The sequence below is a fragment of the Fusarium redolens genome, assembly GCF_020744475.1.
Source record: "Fusarium redolens strain MPI-CAGE-AT-0023 chromosome Unknown BKA55scaffold_26, whole genome shotgun sequence".
Taxonomy (NCBI): Eukaryota; Fungi; Ascomycota; class Sordariomycetes; order Hypocreales; family Nectriaceae; genus Fusarium; species Fusarium redolens.
The window spans coordinates 144,486-162,337 of NW_025763689.1; the positions used below are offsets into that span (position 1 = coordinate 144,486).

The 17,852-nt window shown below is 48.2% G+C and overlaps 8 protein-coding genes across 8 annotated transcripts; 3 read left to right on the forward strand and 5 right to left on the reverse strand.

Annotated features, from left to right (window-relative positions):
• Nucleotides 1-358: 358 nt before the first annotated feature.
• Nucleotides 359-2,749, reverse strand: BKA55DRAFT_599280 (uncharacterized protein; the record flags this gene model as incomplete). The annotated part of the gene is made up of 5 exons (XM_046196372.1): nt 359-669; nt 721-1,456; nt 1,605-1,675; nt 2,101-2,433; nt 2,491-2,749. The coding sequence occupies 5 exons, from the start codon at nt 2,747-2,749 to the stop codon at nt 359-361; spliced, it is 1,710 nt and encodes a 569-aa protein (XP_046042368.1).
• A 214-nt stretch (nt 2,750-2,963) lies between these two features.
• Nucleotides 2,964-3,788, reverse strand: BKA55DRAFT_584424 (transmembrane proteins 14C-domain-containing protein). The gene is made up of 3 exons (XM_046194322.1): nt 3,690-3,788; nt 3,534-3,626; nt 2,964-3,485 (listed from the first exon to the last, which is right to left on the reverse strand). The coding sequence occupies exons 1-3, from the start codon at nt 3,724-3,726 to the stop codon at nt 3,289-3,291; spliced, it is 327 nt and encodes a 108-aa protein (XP_046042369.1). The 5' UTR covers nt 3,727-3,788; the 3' UTR covers nt 2,964-3,288.
• BKA55DRAFT_584425 (ADP-ribosylation factor family-domain-containing protein) lies at nt 3,789-4,891 on the reverse strand. Its single transcript, XM_046194323.1, has 3 exons — nt 4,535-4,891; nt 4,237-4,487; nt 3,789-4,186 (listed from the first exon to the last, which is right to left on the reverse strand). The coding sequence occupies exons 1-3, from the start codon at nt 4,674-4,676 to the stop codon at nt 4,088-4,090; spliced, it is 492 nt and encodes a 163-aa protein (XP_046042370.1). The 5' UTR covers nt 4,677-4,891; the 3' UTR covers nt 3,789-4,087.
• A 177-nt stretch (nt 4,892-5,068) lies between these two features.
• BKA55DRAFT_584429 (uncharacterized protein) lies at nt 5,069-5,972 on the reverse strand. Its single transcript, XM_046194324.1, has 2 exons — nt 5,687-5,972; nt 5,069-5,636 (listed from the first exon to the last, which is right to left on the reverse strand). Exons 1-2 carry the CDS (start codon nt 5,787-5,789, stop codon nt 5,170-5,172), a joined length of 570 nt encoding a protein of 189 aa, XP_046042371.1. The 5' UTR covers nt 5,790-5,972; the 3' UTR covers nt 5,069-5,169.
• Nucleotides 5,973-6,903: 931 nt separating this feature from the next.
• BKA55DRAFT_213672 (uncharacterized protein) lies at nt 6,904-8,023 on the forward strand. Its single transcript, XM_046185174.1, has 2 exons — nt 6,904-7,300; nt 7,347-8,023. The coding sequence occupies exons 1-2, from the start codon at nt 7,127-7,129 to the stop codon at nt 7,827-7,829; spliced, it is 657 nt and encodes a 218-aa protein (XP_046042372.1). The 5' UTR covers nt 6,904-7,126; the 3' UTR covers nt 7,830-8,023.
• A 956-nt stretch (nt 8,024-8,979) lies between these two features.
• BKA55DRAFT_584434 (uncharacterized protein) lies at nt 8,980-12,864 on the forward strand. Its single transcript, XM_046194325.1, has 3 exons — nt 8,980-9,138; nt 9,205-11,955; nt 12,007-12,864. The coding sequence occupies exons 1-3, from the start codon at nt 9,089-9,091 to the stop codon at nt 12,575-12,577; spliced, it is 3,372 nt and encodes a 1,123-aa protein (XP_046042373.1). The 5' UTR covers nt 8,980-9,088; the 3' UTR covers nt 12,578-12,864.
• Nucleotides 12,865-13,294: 430 nt separating this feature from the next.
• BKA55DRAFT_743691 (zinc-binding domain-containing protein) lies at nt 13,295-14,104 on the forward strand. Its single transcript, XM_046201558.1, has 2 exons — nt 13,295-13,413; nt 13,477-14,104. Exon 2 carries the CDS (start codon nt 13,500-13,502, stop codon nt 14,001-14,003), a length of 504 nt encoding a protein of 167 aa, XP_046042374.1. The 5' UTR covers nt 13,295-13,413; nt 13,477-13,499; the 3' UTR covers nt 14,004-14,104.
• Nucleotides 14,105-14,844: 740 nt separating this feature from the next.
• BKA55DRAFT_584437 (uncharacterized protein) lies at nt 14,845-15,088 on the reverse strand. Its single transcript, XM_046194326.1, has one exon. It carries the CDS (start codon nt 15,035-15,037, stop codon nt 14,858-14,860), a length of 180 nt encoding a protein of 59 aa, XP_046042375.1. The 5' UTR covers nt 15,038-15,088; the 3' UTR covers nt 14,845-14,857.
• Between the last annotated feature and the right edge of the window lie 2,764 nt (nt 15,089-17,852).

Genomic DNA, 17,852 nt, shown 5'->3' on the forward strand with positions numbered 1-17,852 from the left:
AAAGAAGCTAAATAATTTCCTTGGTCTGTTGGGAGCGCGTAATGACTTGAGTTTCTTTACAAGTTTACCTCTTGTTGGGTCATCGTCTCGTTACCCACCAAAGCTAACTCATTCCAATGTGATGGAACGAAGTTTACATGTGATGATTTGTGACACTGGATGATGTAAATCTGTGGTTGAGACCTGTGGCTGAGAGCTTATAATTACCACACAAAACTTGATAACACTGGGTGTAATACTTGGAACTACGCATGAGAAACTTGATATAATGTCTACATCTTACACCCGCATCTAATCTGGAAGTGCCTTCGGCTAAGTAATATGAGCCTATAAGTCCCGTTACATCTCGCCCAGACTTCTACTCAGTCTTCCAGTAGGGGCTGTTGATGGCCTCGATAATAATCTGCCTGAGAGGCTTCCAGTCCTCCTGACCAGCCCACTTCTTCAACAGAGCCACAGACTCAGACTGGTCAGTTGAGATATTGAGGTCAAACGTCTTAGGGTAATCAGGAATGAATTTCCTCTGAGGTCGAAGCTCCCGCAGAATATGGAGGAACTCATTCCAATGTCCTTTATGACCCCAAGTCTGGAGGCGTGCATCCTTGACATCGGGATCGAGAATGGCAGCGACGTGGATGAGGGCAACGTCCTGGACATCGACAAAGAATGCTAAATGATCAGTTGGCTAGTCGGGATTTTGGGCTGATGCGTGAAACTTACAAGCCTGGAACGTGTCGATCATCTCCCTCTTCTCAGTGAAGAGCGAATAGATCCAATTTCCGTACGCAGTGGCATGTCTCTCGCTAAGTGGCTCGCCCAAGATACCTGCAGGGCTGACGACATTGGCCACAAAGTGAGGTTTCTTCTCCTCGACGTACTTCCACAATGCTTGCTCAGCCAGAACTTTGCTAGCGGCATAGACGAGCATTGCACGCGAGGGTTCGTAAGGTGGTGGAGCCCAGGCTTCTTTGACGGCGAATTCGTTCCACGAATTGCGGTCGATGACACCTTCTTGGTCGGCTGTAGGGAAGACTGCTGCGACGATGGAGCTGGTGAAGACAAAGCGGGTGACAGAGGACTCTTTGGATGCACTGTCGAGGATAGACGTTACTCCCCCGACAGTCTGGGGAATGATATTGTTGGGGTTGGGATCAAAGTCAAGGACACTGGCGATGTGAGCGACGGCCGAGACACCTTTCACTGCCTCGTCAAAAGCGCCGGGAACAGATAGATCTGGGACAGTAACAAGCTCGAAAGCACCGCTGTCGGCATAAGACTTGAAATGGTCGTCGATGAGCCATTGAGCTTTGGTTTGGTCACGGACTGTGCCTCTGACCCTGTAACCGCGCTGCAGAAGCTGACGGGTAACGTGGCCGGCGACGAAGCCCGTGGCACCCGTAACTAGGACCCATGAGCCGGTGGGAATGGCAACTGCAGGTGAAGACATGTTGATAAGCTGGTGTATGAAAGATGAGAAGGTTATGTCATTTGTGAGTTTGAGATGGTCGAGTTCAAGTGGCGCATCGATATATATATATAGTTTTCGAAGAGTCGAGAAGGGGCAGAACATGTCGCCATACCGTCCAGCTCTCATGAGAGCTTACAAACCAACAGATGCTTGATAACGAGTGAAACCTGCTCACCGAAGCCAAAAGAATAGCAGTGATGCTGAATGCTCTGGACTGGTATTGAGCTGTAGATCAAGGTGCTGGCATTCTCTACCTGAATAGGAAGTCATAAAGCTTGGCAAAGTGGACACCGACAACTATTAGAGCCACTGATATGAATTGCAGAGAAACATACATGTCGCATCAAGACTCTCTATTGTAATTATATGTATTTTAAAGATAAACTAGCGCAAAGACTTGTCTCATGGGCTCCATGGTGCCTTACCAGCAGTGACTGGAGTCAATACCCTTTGGTAAGTCCCCTTGACCTTCCCGCAGCTCGAGAAATCTATGATACATGCGCTTCAGCAGTCCAGTCCCATCAAGACACTGAGAACCCCCAGCAGCTTCTATCATCGCAAACACACCCTGAATGTGCTGTCGAGCTACAGTAGCTTCACCAAAGCTAACCTACTCAGACATCAGAAGAAACCTTGTTCACATAGCAGAAAGCTTACCTCATCTAGAGCCATGGCACAAGCTTTCGCAATAGTCACCGCACTGACAGCCGGTGCGGTGCCGCTAACGGCACGACGCAGTGCTTTGAGTCCGTTGTACTTGTACTGTAATGCGACCTGCATCAAACCAGAGTTGGGATTGCTGGTAAGGATGTGGCGGCATGCGCCGAGGAGAATGACCGAGCAGAGAAGATCGCTGTCGGTGACGGCAAGGCCGACCCAATCACGCATGACATGCCCTTCATGGTCGTTCATACGGTTAAAGAGACGGCATGTCTTGACATTCAGCGGGACGACGACATAAACATCTTTGGTTTCTGTTAGCAGATGTAGCGTAGACTACGTAGTGCATGAGATGGGCGTACAGTGGGAGAAAAGAAAGTTCTCGTGAGGCGATAGCTGTTTCGGAAGGGCGGCAAATGGATCACGGCTATAGTCGAGCATCCGGTTCAAAGAAGCGTCTTCTATGTTCCTGTACATGTCGTCTTGGTATCTTTGCATTCTTAGTCTTCTTTCCTTGGCATGTTTCTGTCGAATCGCATGGGAGTGAGTCAAGCTCCGGACATGGCGGGGGACAGGTCCAGCAGGGTTAGAGACGGTGACGAATTGGAAGTTTCGAGGCATTTTATTTCTGATTATTAGTGCAACTTGGGAGATGAGGAAAACGGTTCATGGAAGGTTCAATCATCGGAGACAAACGTTTGGGTATTTACTAAGCAGCGTCGAGACGATGGAATGCCAAGACCTACAACTTCTTCTTTAGGTTAGTATCATTTTCAGTTCCCTGTCCGAGGCACCGAGGACGGATTGAAAACCGGTCGCCAGAAGAATAGCCAATCAACCATTAGGCAGCCGATACAGGTACAAGATATACAATATTCACTTCCATGATACAAGCTTATTAATTACCGTACATTCCTTTCATCCGGAAGGTTGTAGCATGTACTGCAGGACTCTTGTTGACAATCCTCCAAATCACATTTCTGGAGAATCACGGTTTAATTCTGTTCTATGTCAACGTTGAATGATCCCTTGAATGGCGGAAGAAGTATGCGAACTCCCTGAGCGATATTGTCTATATAGTACAGTATTTTACATTGAGAGATTGTTCTTTTGTCACTGCTCCAATGGATCGACCAACGCATTTCTCACGAGCGGCGCTCTCATACACCATACCGAAACTCGCGGAACTTCTTCTGGTAGTAATACGTCGCAAGTCCACCAACAGCACCGAGAACAAGCGGCACGGGAGCTCGACCTCCAGTCTTGATGATCCTAGGCACAGCGGAGCCGGTCAACAGGACACTGTTTGCGAGAGCAAGCTCGGAACCGTAGTCCTTGTTGTTCTTGAGAAGATAGCCTGCATCTTGTTAGTCTTGGAAACCTGATGAGGAAGAAGGAAACGTACCGGCATATGCGTATGAGACACCGAGACCGAGACCAGCGACGAGAGAAGGTGTTGAGCGAGTTCGGATGTAGCCAGCTGTACCACCAGCGGCCACTAGAGATTGAAGGATGGTCAATTGACGGACATATCACATGGAGACATAGTAGGGAGACTTACAAAGACCTGCGAGAGTGAATGAAGGGTGCTCGGCCATTTTTGCGACGACAATGGCGATCAATGATACAATGGCAACAAGCTCTTTGGTTGATGAAGCTTGTCGGCATCAGCGGCATGCGGTGGGCCGAGCTTCGAGATGGCTGACAAATTCGCGCGATGATCCCGGGAAAATGTGGTTCCGGATTTTATCGCAGTCACGTATCGATAACGTGTTATCACGACATCGCCTTTCTGGTATCCCCTCAATATCCTTCACAGGTGTAGATGTTTTAGTGAAATAACTTATTTCTGACGTCCTCTCAAGGCGTTTCGCACCCATTCCAGACCCCCAGCCAGCCCTTCCCCAGTCAAACCACTCGAAGCCTGAACGCGCTGTCAATCTCGCGTTAGTATTTGCTTCAATGAGTGTATGTGGTGATACTTGCGCATTTCGATGGTTTGTCAAGATATTGTTGTATATCGAGATATTCAGTCAATTCCGCCACGCTCATTGCTTTCTGTCTCATGTCAGTTCTCAAGATGACACTTGTCAAGATGCCTAACGAACCGGATCATCCTGCTTGTTAGCAAGCACCAAAAATGGCTGCTGTTCAAGCATATCTTCCTTCAACAGCCCGACCAATTCCCATTTTGCTTCCTGTAATGCCTCCCTGTCTGTGCTATCAATGACGAAGACGACGGCTTGTAGTCTGGACATGAAACTTCTCCAACAAGGTCTCCAGTGAGGGTTTCCAGCGTAATCGAATACGTTAAACTGTTGGTTGCTACCACTCGGGTAAACCTGAGTAATCTCTACAGCTACTGTCGTTAGTACGGTCACCATCGTGGTCAAAGGGGATGCTGACTTTCAACAGATGGCTTGACTGGATCTGGGTTTCCACTTAGTTTGTGTACCAAAGTTGTCTTACCCGCTGAACGTAGACCAATAACGCCAATTGAAATCGGGTTTGGTACCCATAAGCATAAGCGAGACAATGCGGCGCCCATGATGATTTCAGTTACTGAGAAATGCTGGTTTCTGTAATTTGTTTGGTTTGGTTGTTAGAAGCAAATCCTTACGTTGTATTCAGTTGGCGTTACCGGGCTGGGCTGCCTTTATGAGGAGGATATTACTAGGCATCAGCAAAAGTCAGCACGTAAGCGGGGATTTAACTGCTCAACCACTATCGCTGACCTAGTGCAAGAACACAAATATTTTTACAGTGGAACTCTCATGTTGTAATTATTCTGCGACTACGTTTCTGGAATTTCTTGAATATCTGTCCCTTCAGTCCATATCAAGCTTGTCGCAACAGCGTAGGCTATAGACCGTGGAGTAATGAACGGCCTGTCGCTAGTACTACTTTAATCTGAGCTGAGTAGAAAGTTATCTCTTGAGCCACTAATCGACATAACTTTATATTGACACTTGAGTTTGTTCTCTTATGCCACAAACCGGCAGGACCAAGTTGTGGAAGCGACCGGATCTCAACGGATTGTGTCAAGTAACATCTGTATTTATTTTTGATCTACTTGTCTGCAGTAGATTCTCAGCCGTATAGCAACAGGTCAATAGATGCTGAACTACGCCATCCCGCCTCATCTCACGAGTACATCCAAGCTTGGAGTTGGGGCACAGCACATCTAAGCCCCCAATCTCATCCATAAGGCCCTTGGCAAGACGTGTTCTGTTTGCCTGAATCCTCCTTCTATCCAGTGGACAGCACTGACATGTTCTGTGATGCTTCTGTATGTACTCTAGACAGAAAAGGTGCCCGCAGGGCGTGACTATCGGAGTTACAAAAACCCCAATGCATATGGGACAGACCAGCTGATCCTTGATTTTGCTCGTGTATTCAAGGTCACCAAAGTCCACCAGATTGTTTACATCTTGCTGTGTTATACAGTGGCGCTTGGCTTCATGAGAAACAAGACATTCTATAGGCCAGGCGACAGCGACTGGTTGAGCTGAACGTGTCAGCTGCGGGGCGACGGTGTCTTTATTTCATGCTCCTTACAAACTGGTTCCCAGTGAACGGTTGTGTTTTCGCCGCCTTGGAATATGTCGTGAATCAAGAGGTTGGTGTTGCGCTGACGGCTTTGCTGTTGGTGGACTGGCATATCTAGCTAGCTACTGGATGCGCCCAAGTGGAATGGGGAAGAATAATGAGCATTTGAAAATGCCATATGATGTGATCGGTATGCCAGGAGTAGAAAATGTGAAAAATTGGGTTTAATCTTGTGGACGATTAGAGGATAGACGCTTGGCAGGGTCACATGTGCCAGGCAGGGGAAGAAAAATCAGGGTATGTGGGGATTTGTCACCGGATCGACCCGGGACTACATCATTATGAGCGTTGTATTACAGCTCATCAGTCATTTGTCTTGGGGGGGTCAGACACTTGTTTTAGGTAGGTACTCTTGAAGATCGGCCAACATCCAAGTTTCCTAGCACTCTTAATTGGGCATGGCATGGAAGCCAATTACTGTTCTGACCAGCTGTGACAAAAATAACAGTGCTGGCCATCTCCTTCAGGAGCACCTAATCTGCTAGCATAATTTTGTCGACTCCATGTTTGGTAGTTGAGCTAGGTATGTATTCTTCGGACCCTAGTGTTAGGGTGCGCACTACGTTGGCGCTTAATTTCCGTAGTAGACCAAAATGCTTAGCTATTTCTGAACCCTGAGAACCTGGTGACCCAATGGGCGGAATTAACAGAAATGGAGAAGTTACATAAATATCCCACAGAGGTACACCATTGGCCGACTTACAAGACACTTTTGTCTGTTCCGTATAAACAACAGCGCTACTGAGGATGGTGCCAAGCCGAACGTGTCCCACTAGGGTCAGGGGCTTGGACCTGTAAGATCCGTCGTCCATCTCAAGGTGTTAACTCCGAGACGGGCGTAACCTCACTGATTTACGTGTCTAGGTATTTCGCTTGAATGAGTAATGCTTTTTTCTTTCCTTATCCTTTTTATATATACTGATATTAGGGCGTAACAGATCTATCTGTTCTAAAGGACGATGCATAGTCGTGAGCGTGTAGGTGAGGTTGACCATTGCCCCCTCAGAAGGACAAAACACTCCGCTGAATTGCCTACACTAAAAATCGCTGATCAGCTACCAAATCGTTTCTGGTACTTTGTTTCCGTCCCTAGCAATGGCTGCCCATCCATCCAAGCCAACGCTTTACGTGCCTACCCATCGCACCAACCATAAGAGGAGGTGGCATCACCCGAACCCAAACAGCCACTGTGGAGTTCAACACCCAGCACACCCGTACGTACCTAGGACGTACACGCATGTTGTCCCCACGGAAGTGACATCATAGAGGACGAGTCCGGTTTGTGGAGGTCCTGAAGCCGGCCGATACCCTGATATTCATCAACTTAGATAAACACAGCTCGATCCCAAGATCTCCCATCATTCATCAAGATCGCCATACTAGTACACAATGTGCTATTCACACACATCAATCCATCTTATAACATGTCCCTCTTCATTGGGTCGGTCGATACATTCGAACACTCGATGTAAACGCTGTCGTTGTCAGCAGCGACGTACAAAAGCCAAGTCCTCGTCAAAATCTCCCGCAAGAAGATCAAAACATGAACAATCACGTCTACAGGTAAGTGGCACTTGCCAAACCTATATACCTGTACTTACAGTATCAGTGCGGCGACCAATCATCCGAATGCGTTGGCCATCCACTCGGCAATGTCACTGTATTCCAAACATCAGCCATAGCCCCGACGTTATCGAATGAAACCGAATCCCCTCATGGTAGATGTCACCTAGATGCGCCATGCTGTTTACATAAAGATCTGGAATCATCGCACAGCGTGTTGCGCACAGCCTCACAGCACGAGGCTATGAGCAAGCCAGAAGGTCTGGGAGTCTCAAACACGAAGGCCAGGCGCAAAAGCCATCAGTCAAGACAACAACATCATCGCCGGCAGGACAGGCGGCATTGGCAAAGGACTTTCGCCCAACCCACAAACATGTCATGCACGTCCTGCCAGACTGAAGAGACACCGCGATGGCGCGAGGGTCCAGCAGGACCTCGAACACTGTGCAATTTCTGTGGCCTAATATATGCGAAGCGACAACAGAAACACCACGCAGAACCATCAAGTTATTGCTTTAGCTCTGAATAGTGCATCAATCCTCACAACTGTCTCCGGTTGATGGTGAGATCTTGGCAAATACGTTATTTGTTTACTTGCACGATTGAATGTTTAGACGTCTTGTTTGTATATCACGAGGGAGCAAAAGGAAAGAAATGGAAAGGAGTTCCAGGTCTCTTTACACATATGCGTTATCAAAAGGCAACAATAACAATATATTTAGATAAAACAACCGACTGTTCTTCTGTATAGTGCCTTTATTGCATGTCTCGGAATCAGGCACAAGTCGACAAAATCTTCAAAAATCAGTAAATATGGAGACCTGACAGACTGACAAGAACGTCTCCATATTTTCAAGGGTCTAGGGTCCAAGGGTCCGAGGGTCCATGTCTCAGGGTCTCAGAAAAACACTAGACAGGGGGTATGGTCCCCTTCATCCAACCAGACAAGCGATAGCAAGCGGAGAGGCCCCGAAACCCCGGCCGACTTCAGGGGCCCGTCACATTCTTTCGACTGTATGAGTGGATAATGACGAAATGGCTTTCTGTGGCTTGCTTGTTTGGAACCAACAAATGAGGGGGGGAAAACAGGATTCCTGTTCCTTTCATTTTAGCAGGCTGGGGGTGATCAAAATAACCAAGACCGAGAAAAGGGTGTTAGAATAAAGTGGGACAGGTAGCAGGAGATGTCTAGAGGGACCTCGTCTGGGTATTTCTGTCAACCTCAGCTCCTGAATGCTAGCGAGTTTTCGTCTTTTCTTGATGGGGGAGGCCAGGGGGTGAGCCGGAGGATAGGTTCCGGTTCAGAACAGATCACAGTTGTCTGTGGCACAGTGTTGCTTCTGAATAGAGGCTTGCCTACAATAGCACCTCTGTGGTTGGGTGGGCTGCGGAATCTGTGGCGAAATTCCAGCAGTAAATGAGAAATTGGGAAGAAATTGCCACGGTGGTCAGATGGGATTTCAACCAAAAGACCATACGGGCTCGGACAATGGAGGGAGAGCCTATTCTCACAATCTCTTTCGGCGCCACGGGCCAAAAAGTTCCCTGGAGATAACGTTCTAGACCTTGAAAGACTCTACTGTCCAGACCGTTTCGACCGCCCTTTCCGGTATAGCGCCGTTACAGGTGACCAATAACCTCTTGCCATGCTCCCTAAGCTTGCGTCGTGGTGGCGAAGCAGCCCAACGACAACAGGGGGAGCCTTCCGATTGATTATCATCAGTCCTTTCCTTGGGGGTTCCACGACCTGCCTCACTTCAGTATCACCATTTGGTTTGATGACAGAAGATGCCGGGTACCCAGATGTCTGAAGATAGGCGCGAGAATGAGACTTCACGGTATGCTTGTCGATGATGCCGAATTCTGTACCTTGCGTGGATGCGGCACTTACCATGGCTTCACAGGTACGATGAGTTGCTGCGCACAACATGCAGGCCCCTCAATCAGATCAGCGCCGCGGGGCCTGAAAAGTCGCCGGATTCTGTCCTCACAAGTCTCGCCCAGCTGGCGACTTGCCAGACCAGGACAGAGCGCTCACTTATATCACTATTTGATGAGACGAGGCAGTACATAGTCGCCGAAGCAACTCCCTCCACGTCACTTATAAATAGCTCATCGGTAGGCAACAGCGACGATGAACTCTTGCTCTGTGGGACCTACATCCCCCGCGCCGATGGGGTCTGTCACTATACGCTACGTGCTACTGAGGAGTCCCTGGATGCTCCTGCTTCACAAGAATTGCCGGTTATCGTTGTCCAAGATCTGGCCACTGACCCGAGGTTTGCATCGAGTCCATATTGTCGTCCTGGTAGCTTCGCCAGGTTTTACGCCGCTGTGCCTATACGGTCCCCCCGGGGCATAAACATTGGTGTCTTGTGCGTCATGAACTCTACGCCTGGTGCTGACTGGGAAGAGAAGCACTCAAATATCCTGCGGGGACTGTCGCAAACAATCATGGATCACCTCGAGGGTAATCGGATCAAGCATTCCCTAAAACGCAGCACGGCAATGAGTCTTGGTCTTCAGCGATTCACTGAGAGAGGGTTAATTCCACGCGAAGGTCCAGTTCAGAATTCGCATCTCGACACAGATCATCATGTAAGCGAAAACAAAACGCAAGAAAATCACGAAAAAAGCTCTGCTACACGCCGTATACCCTTGGATATTCCGGACTACCAACGTCAGGAACATACAACCCCAAATCCATTTCACATAGCAGCCACCATCATCAAAGAAGCCCTTCATGCAGACAACTGCGCCTTTTTCAGTGGAGATTCTAGGGATCTTCATCTAGTTCACTCACCAGAAACAGAAAACCAGTACGACTTCTCCCTCGATGGATCTTGCCTTAGTCCGGGCGTCTACAGCAGTGGGAGTATAAACGAAAGTCCAACGGCCAAATTCCAACTTCCTTGCCAGCTACTTGGATCATCCAATAGCCCTGGCTCTAATTCCTTTAAAGACGTTGATAATATTTCACAAGTCTTTTTATCTCACATGCTTCGAAAATATCCCGAAGGCTGCATATTTGACTTTAATTCTCAGCATGCTCAAGGTTCATTCGCTCATAATACGAAACACTTCGGCTCGGCTTGTAGTCTACCAGAAGAACAACCATTACCTCCCAGCACCTCTTCAAGAAAGGACCAAGAAAGTTACGAGCAACGGGAACTCCAAGATGCCTTCAACGGAGCCCGATACGTAGCTTTCATCCCTATCTGGGACCCCCTCAAGGGCATGCTTTCCACCGGCGGCTTTGCATGGGCAAAGGCACCTCGGCGCGAGCCTGACCGAGACAGCGAACTGTCGTTTTTCAGGGCCCTCGGAATACTGGCGGCATCAGAGGCCTTCCAGATAGAAACCCTGGCGGCTGATAAGGCCAAGTCGGACGTTCTAGGGTCGATATCTCACGAACTACGCTCGCCGCTCCACGGAATCACGCTTGGTCTCGAACTGCTTAACGACTCTGGACTTGGTGCAGCGCAGCAGAACATAGCTCACCTGATCGGGACATGCTGTCGTACTCTGCTTGAAACGACAGAGCATCTGCTTGATTTCTCAAAGGTCAATCAATCGGTGGGATCAGATACGATCAACGACGAGCGTTCAGGGAGATCCAAGTTCGGTATTGTGCCCTCAAATAGGGAACAGATCATGAATAAAACGATCCGCCTGGACCAGATCGCTGAAGATGTGGTGGAGAGTGTCTATGCTGGTCACAGCTATCAGCATGCGTCGATCGCTCACATCTTCAGTCCTCCCAACAGCCGAAAGAGTGCTGAAGTTGGGGCTATGCGACGCTTGGACTCTATAGAGGCTGCAGAAGCAAAAGCTATCGATCAGAGGAACCGACGACAAGATGGTGTTGTTTCCGTCTTTTTACTCTACGATCCAACGCTTTCTTGGAGTTTCCAAACGCGGGCCGGTGCAGTCCGCCGAATTATCATGAACCTCCTTGGAAACTCACTCAAGTACACCTCCCAGGGCTTCATCAAGGTCACGATGACTCAGTCTCAACCAGAAGATGCAATGAGCGCAGAACGGATGATCGAACTGGTTGTTGAAGATACTGGTCGGGGGATCAGCGAGGACTTTCTTCGCAATAATATCTTCAAACCTTTCTCTCAAGAGGACCAGTTATCCACCGGGACGGGGCTGGGGCTCAGTTTTGTGCAGAGGATCACGTATCAGCTTGGTGGCACAATATCTATCAACAGTCAAGTTGATGTTGGTACCAAAGTCACAGTCTCAATACCCATGCTACAAGGCACAAACTCTCCAGCATCTGAATATGTGGCATACGGGTCGCACTATGAACAGGGCTCATGTCATGGTCTACGCGCCAGGTTGACCAGCCTACCTCAGAGCCACGGAGAAGCTCTTCAGCACGAGTCTAACACTTCCAACGCCCTGATGAACGAGCTGTGCTTCGAGCACCTATGCATGGTACCGGACGCGGTACCAGAGACTGAACGGCTAGCTCCCGATGTTGTTATCGTGCAGGATAGTTCAATGAGCAACCCTTCAGAACTAGTTCACTCTTGGCCCGACGCACCGGTGCTGGTGGTATGCAACAACGCACTTGTCGTTCAAAAATATGAATCAGCACACGTATTAACTGGTCGTACGAGATTCCACGACTATGTTGCGCAACCGTGAGTCAACTCGGTTTATACAACGCCTCCCTTTTACTAACCCGATCTAAGCCTCAGTCCGAACAAGCTGGAAAGGGCAGTCTCCAGAGCCATCACCCTTTGGGCTGAGTCAGACGACAGTCCACATACCGCAGGAACAATACCATTACCGACGCCATCAGACACAGTGTCGTGCAGCCAACCACCGACACCCGGCCCCTCAGCCATAGCGAGCCCCTTGGGCAGCCTCGTCCCAGCCCAAGACTACTTCCAGACCCCACAGTTCCTCCTAGTAGAAGATAACCCCATTAACCTCAAGATGCTGACATATTTCATGAGGAAACTCCAAAAGCCATACCGCACCGCAGTGAACGGGCAGGAAGCGGTGGATGCGCACAAAGAGACGCCGGGGCAGTTCAAGTATGTACTCATGGATATATCAATGCCAGTAATGGACGGTCTAGAGGCTACGCGTCAGATACGAGCGTTCGAGCGATATAATGGAATTGCTGCGTCGAAGATCGTGGCCGTTACGGGGCTTGGATCCGAGAGCACGCGGGACGAAGCAACACGAAGCGGTGTCGACGTTTTTATTACAAAACCTGTCAAATTGCGTGAGCTGGAAATGGTTATTAATAGTTGAGGAGGAGCCTCGCTAGACAAGTGACATGTTCCAGAACTTTGCCTAGGCTAACTCGACTACGCAGGAGGGGGAAAGCCAAGACATGTCTGACGCTTGTTTCCAGCGGCCTGAGCGACGTGCAAGCACCTGGCAGCGAACATGGCTCGATGATGATGCACGTTACCATGAAAGTATGGTAGAATTTTGAAAAGTCTTGCACTTTGCTATAAACTCTCAGTCGTGCCGTAGATCTAGGTATAATCATTGAAAGAAATCATGAACAGTCCAACATAGGCAATGCATAAAAGGTTTACTTGTTGCGGGATGGCACAATTTTACTGGTGAAGTCGTGTTGGGCGGCCGCAGAGTTGATACTCAATGCGGGAGGCCGACCAAGACAATGTGAACAACCAATAGGCGCCACTGGTATGAAACAAACAGTGTCCAAGAGAAGTCATTTTCACAAACACTCTTTGTCAAGCGTGGCTAGGGACAGATATCATCTTCTAGCATGCCACTTCAGCTGATCCTGCTTTGTTTGCAGAGTCTCTCCAGGCAGCAATTTGTCTTTCAAAAGGCGGATAATAAGTTGTACGCGGCGGTTTGCGTCGTTTTTGCAAGTTTGAAGTTGCTTGCCAGTGGTAAGAGACCGCGATTTGCGTTGGTACTGGCAGACCACTGAGCGGCAGTGCGCGATGTTTACTCCCTCGTCATATATGCAAGCTGCCGCGCCCCTCCCTTTTCTTTTCTTTTCTTTTCTTTTCTTTTCCTCTCCATCTCCTCTCCCTGCTAAATTCTCTCTCCCTTCCTTCTCATCTCAACCTCATCCACACACTCATCACAACAACCAGCATCAGGTAAGTCGCGCGATCAGGCTTCAGCTTTTAAGCGACATCAACGCTAACCACCACACGCTCCAGAAACAGCCAGTATTTCATCCATCATGCCGAACAAGAAAGGCAAGAAACCGCCGCGTTCGTGGTCCATGTTCCCCGGGCTTCACGACCAAGTCGCCGACAAATTCGAGGAACATCAGCTCGACTACACCTTCTTCGAAAACGACGAGGATCTCGGCACCATTCGTACCCACGACACCAACATCATCGGGCGCTTCGTATGCCACAACAACAAATGCTCCTCTCGTGGCTGGAAGAGCTTGGTCGTTGCCATCACCATCCGCGAGTACTCGCACAACCGCTATAATGTCCGCGTGTACTACCAGCGATGCATCCAATGCAACCATCTGAGCAAGCCGAAGCTCAAAGAAGAGACCTACGTTGACCGAGTCACGTACCGAATCAAGAAGTGGAATGGGGTTGAGGTTGAGGAACCCGAGTATTCCGACGACTCTAAGGCGCCTCATAAGGAAGATCTCTGCGAGGGATGTAAGAATGGGCACTGCAAGAAAGCAAAGAAGAACAACGAGGACGATATGTGTTTTGCTTGAGCTGGCTTTGACTTCATGGTAGACATTGGGCATGGATATTATGGCATGCCTCAATATTGCCTGGAACTGAGATAAAGTTTGTCAACTTCAATCAATCAGACCAACTCTTTAATAATGCATGATTCTCAGTGGCATTATGTGGGGCGCGCTTTGACTGCAGACCAAAAACAATTGAATGACCGTTGACGACACAGAGAATTGCTCCATCCAGGTTGTGAGTAGAGGCACCTCCATCGTCAGCGGTTTGCTCAACCACATTGACACAACTTTGCGACAAAGCAGGTTCAGAGAAGTTCAAAACATGTCATTTGTGCTTTTGCCTCTGCATCCAATATTGTCACAAATGAGTCCCAGCCAATCTCACCTCCCAATTTGTCTTACCTTGACTTCGCCCCCGCAACCATCTCAGCAGATCGGATGCTCACTCAACCACAGCACAACCTCTACCGCCGACAGATCCAGCAAAAGAAAGGAATATCAGGTAATAGAGAGCGCAAAAAAAAAACATACAACAGCGGGGATTCGCTGGTCGTCACCGACCCAACTACTAATCCGCCCCTTGCAGGCTTGACTATGGGAGAGCGGACGGGATCCCGTATTCTACTGCAGGTATGGTCGTATGTGATAGAGCATAGTGTTGTTGAGACTCAAGAGCACGGGGAAACCATCAAGAGATGTCAGTATCTTGAGCCATTATGTTCAACTCCAAGCTACGGGATATCTTGCTAATATTCCTTGAGACAAACCACTGAAGCCTTCAACATCAACAGACCATCATCTCTACCACTCGCAGAGAACCATAGCAACATGGTATACCTGCGCTCCATCCCCAAGATCCTTACAATACTCAGCATCTAGTCTCCCGGGATGTTCTTTACAAACATGCCCCTGGTCACCACACCAAACCGCACCGGCATTTCCCTTCCCATCATTCTTGTACTGACACTCCCCATCCTGCGTCTTGATATCGTACGTACCGTGTAAAGACTGTGCATCCCGTAGAGCGTCGGTCGAAAATGTAGCAATGGACACATCAGCGGGTAGTTCAAGACCTGGGTTGTTTTGACATCGTGATTCTGTACCGGACGTAACGGAATAGAACTTCCAGTTCATCGTGTCTTGAAAGTCTTCGTCCATGGGAACGTCGCGGCGCTTGTTCTCGAGGATGATGTTTAAGGCTTTGGTAGGAGGCTTTGGAGCTGGGTCTTTGGGTTTGTCTTCTGGCTTGTCTTCTGGCTTTCTCGGTCGTATGGTTGCATTGGGTGTACCGAACATTCTCTCAAAGTACTTCAAGCTAGCATACCAAGCATACGAGTCGGCTAAGGAAGTGGATATCAGCACCTATAAATACATGACATCGGCCTACTTACCATTCAAATGCGTACGATGTTGTCCGTATCGATTCGCAGCAAGCTTTTCCACCATGTAAATCCCGTAAGCTTTGTAGTAACTGTCCTCATTATACTTCTGATCAATCACAACCGCTATTACCCTGTTAGCCATCTCAACACATCACACCTCATTTATGACTTACTTTCAGACCTTCCCTCAACAGCAGGAAGGTGCGTAAGTTCATGCAGCAACATCTTCGCCTTTCCAACCATCTTATTCGGATCCTTCTGGTCTTCTCGAGGACCCTTTCGAAGACCAGTCACGATATCTTTTAGATGCTCTTGACCTGGCGCAAAGAAAGGGGAACAGAGAACAATAGTTGACTCCTCATACGTAGAACCATAGGCAAATGCATAACCGCCGATATAGCCTGGTGCTGAGTTGATCTCATTGTTACAAGTGACTTGTGCCTTTTCACTTCTGTGAGTTTGATGGACATCTTTGCATGACAGGTTTATCTTGCGGTGAGATCCATCGAGTTGCTGGATGTTACTGAAAACAGCTATTTCCTCGTTAGTCAATGCTTTCAACTATGGAAAGTCTAAGTCCGTACTCTCTATGAGATCACTATCACCGGGCCTGGATCCTATCGTCTCACCGAAGATGCGTGTCTCAAGCGTTTCAGCGGGAGAGAAATGTCTCGGAGTATTGACGAGGGCTAGTATATCTGCCCAAGCCTGTTCAATATCATCAATTTGACGATCAGTACAGCTCATGTATGAGAAAGGAGCTTCTCCGATAACATTAGAGAATTGGCGAGGATGGAGTCTGGGTGTTTCGGCGAGGGAAAAAGAAGGTGAAAGGAATAAGGAGAGGCCCAAAGCCGCTCGAGCGAGATTTGAAGACATAGTTCTGTAAAGATGGGTGAGGATGGAGTGACTGGTTATTTCTAGCACAAGGCTGCTCTAGCTTTATAGACTGTCGATTGTTTTGTCTCAATTGCGGAATTCATAATTACCTATTTTTCTCTAGCGCGATGTTCCTATACGAGACCTCACGAGAGGGAGCCGCACAGCCCAATTATGGCTGAGGCGAAAACAGTTCCTTCGAGCATTGCTGACTAGATCTCTAGCTTGTCAATCCTCTCACAATGAAGTGGGTTTCATCACGGCTATATACATGTGATTGGTTCAAAGCAAGTAAGCTTGTCAGAGAGGATCGCGCCGGGTTGGGGAACTTTTTGTTGAATCTCACCGTACCCATGTCATCTACCAGCCCTACGATGACGGGAAATGCCATATTAGGTCAAAAGGATTCTCTAATCTGGGGGGCACTCGTATATTCAACTCTGCCGTTGCCTTTTCGTGTTTTTTTGCCCTCTTCGGATCTCTTTTATATTGCTTTGTCACTACTTAGTATCACACCAGGCTAGGGCTCATGCCTCGTCAGCGACCTTATAAGCTCCAGTGTCTCATATTGTATTACGAGCGAGTTGGCTAGCGTGATGTATCTTTTTATAACAGAGGGAACAGCTCTTGTGATAGGAATTCGCGAAATAAAGCACCTGTCCAGTGAAGTAAGGTGCAACCGTAGTTAGATCGTGTTTATATACTCTCCTGCAAAGCTAACCTTTCTTCGCCGCCTTCTTCTCTGCCTCTTTCTTCTTCTTCTCACAAGACGCACAGTCCTTTGTTATGATTTCGAGGGACGGATAACGTAAAGGACATGTCGCGGGATTCCCTTTGCTTTTACCGCATTCCTCAACTTTCTGCTCAGTCTTTGGGGCGCTGCAACCGCAGACATAGGTGAAGTCCTTTATCTTGCACATGGTTTTGTAGTGTCGGCTTAGTCGTGATTCTTTGGGTTGGATGCTTGGTGCTTGGTTGTTGTTAGCACTCGTGCTTAAGGAGTCGCTGTTTAGGTCAACGGGGACGTATTTATATACCACGATTTATGTCCCCTGCTAAACCACCAGTTATGTTACTCTTCACAGACGCCCAGCGGTATTGTGTTCACATACGTCTGTTGCATTGACTATCTTCGAGTGTTTACTGTTCGTGATATCCAGTGACCGAAGTATCACTGTACTTTGACCCATGAATAAGCCTCACTCAAACCAATATTGTATCAGGCCTAGGATTTCCATAATCACAGAAACATTATTACTTTTCTTCTTTTAGTGAACTTTTGATTACATGTTCTGTGGATCTTATGGGCTAGGTATATTCAGCAATGGTTGGTACTTTGCAAAGGAGATTGCAAGTTCATGCTTCAACTATCACGTCGTCACGTTGACTGCGCAAGATGTAGTCGCAGAGAAGTCACAGAGTGTAAAGAAGAATCGGGTGATATCGGACCTTATGAGTCTTTGTGAGTTGAAATATATCCCTCTATGAACAGTAAAGCGTCTGGCACATGGCACGTCCTCCCTCCTTTTCCCGCGGTGGTATAACTGTCTCGCTAGGTCTTTGAGTTCTCTTCCTCTATAACTCCGCATATTGACAATCAATGCATTTG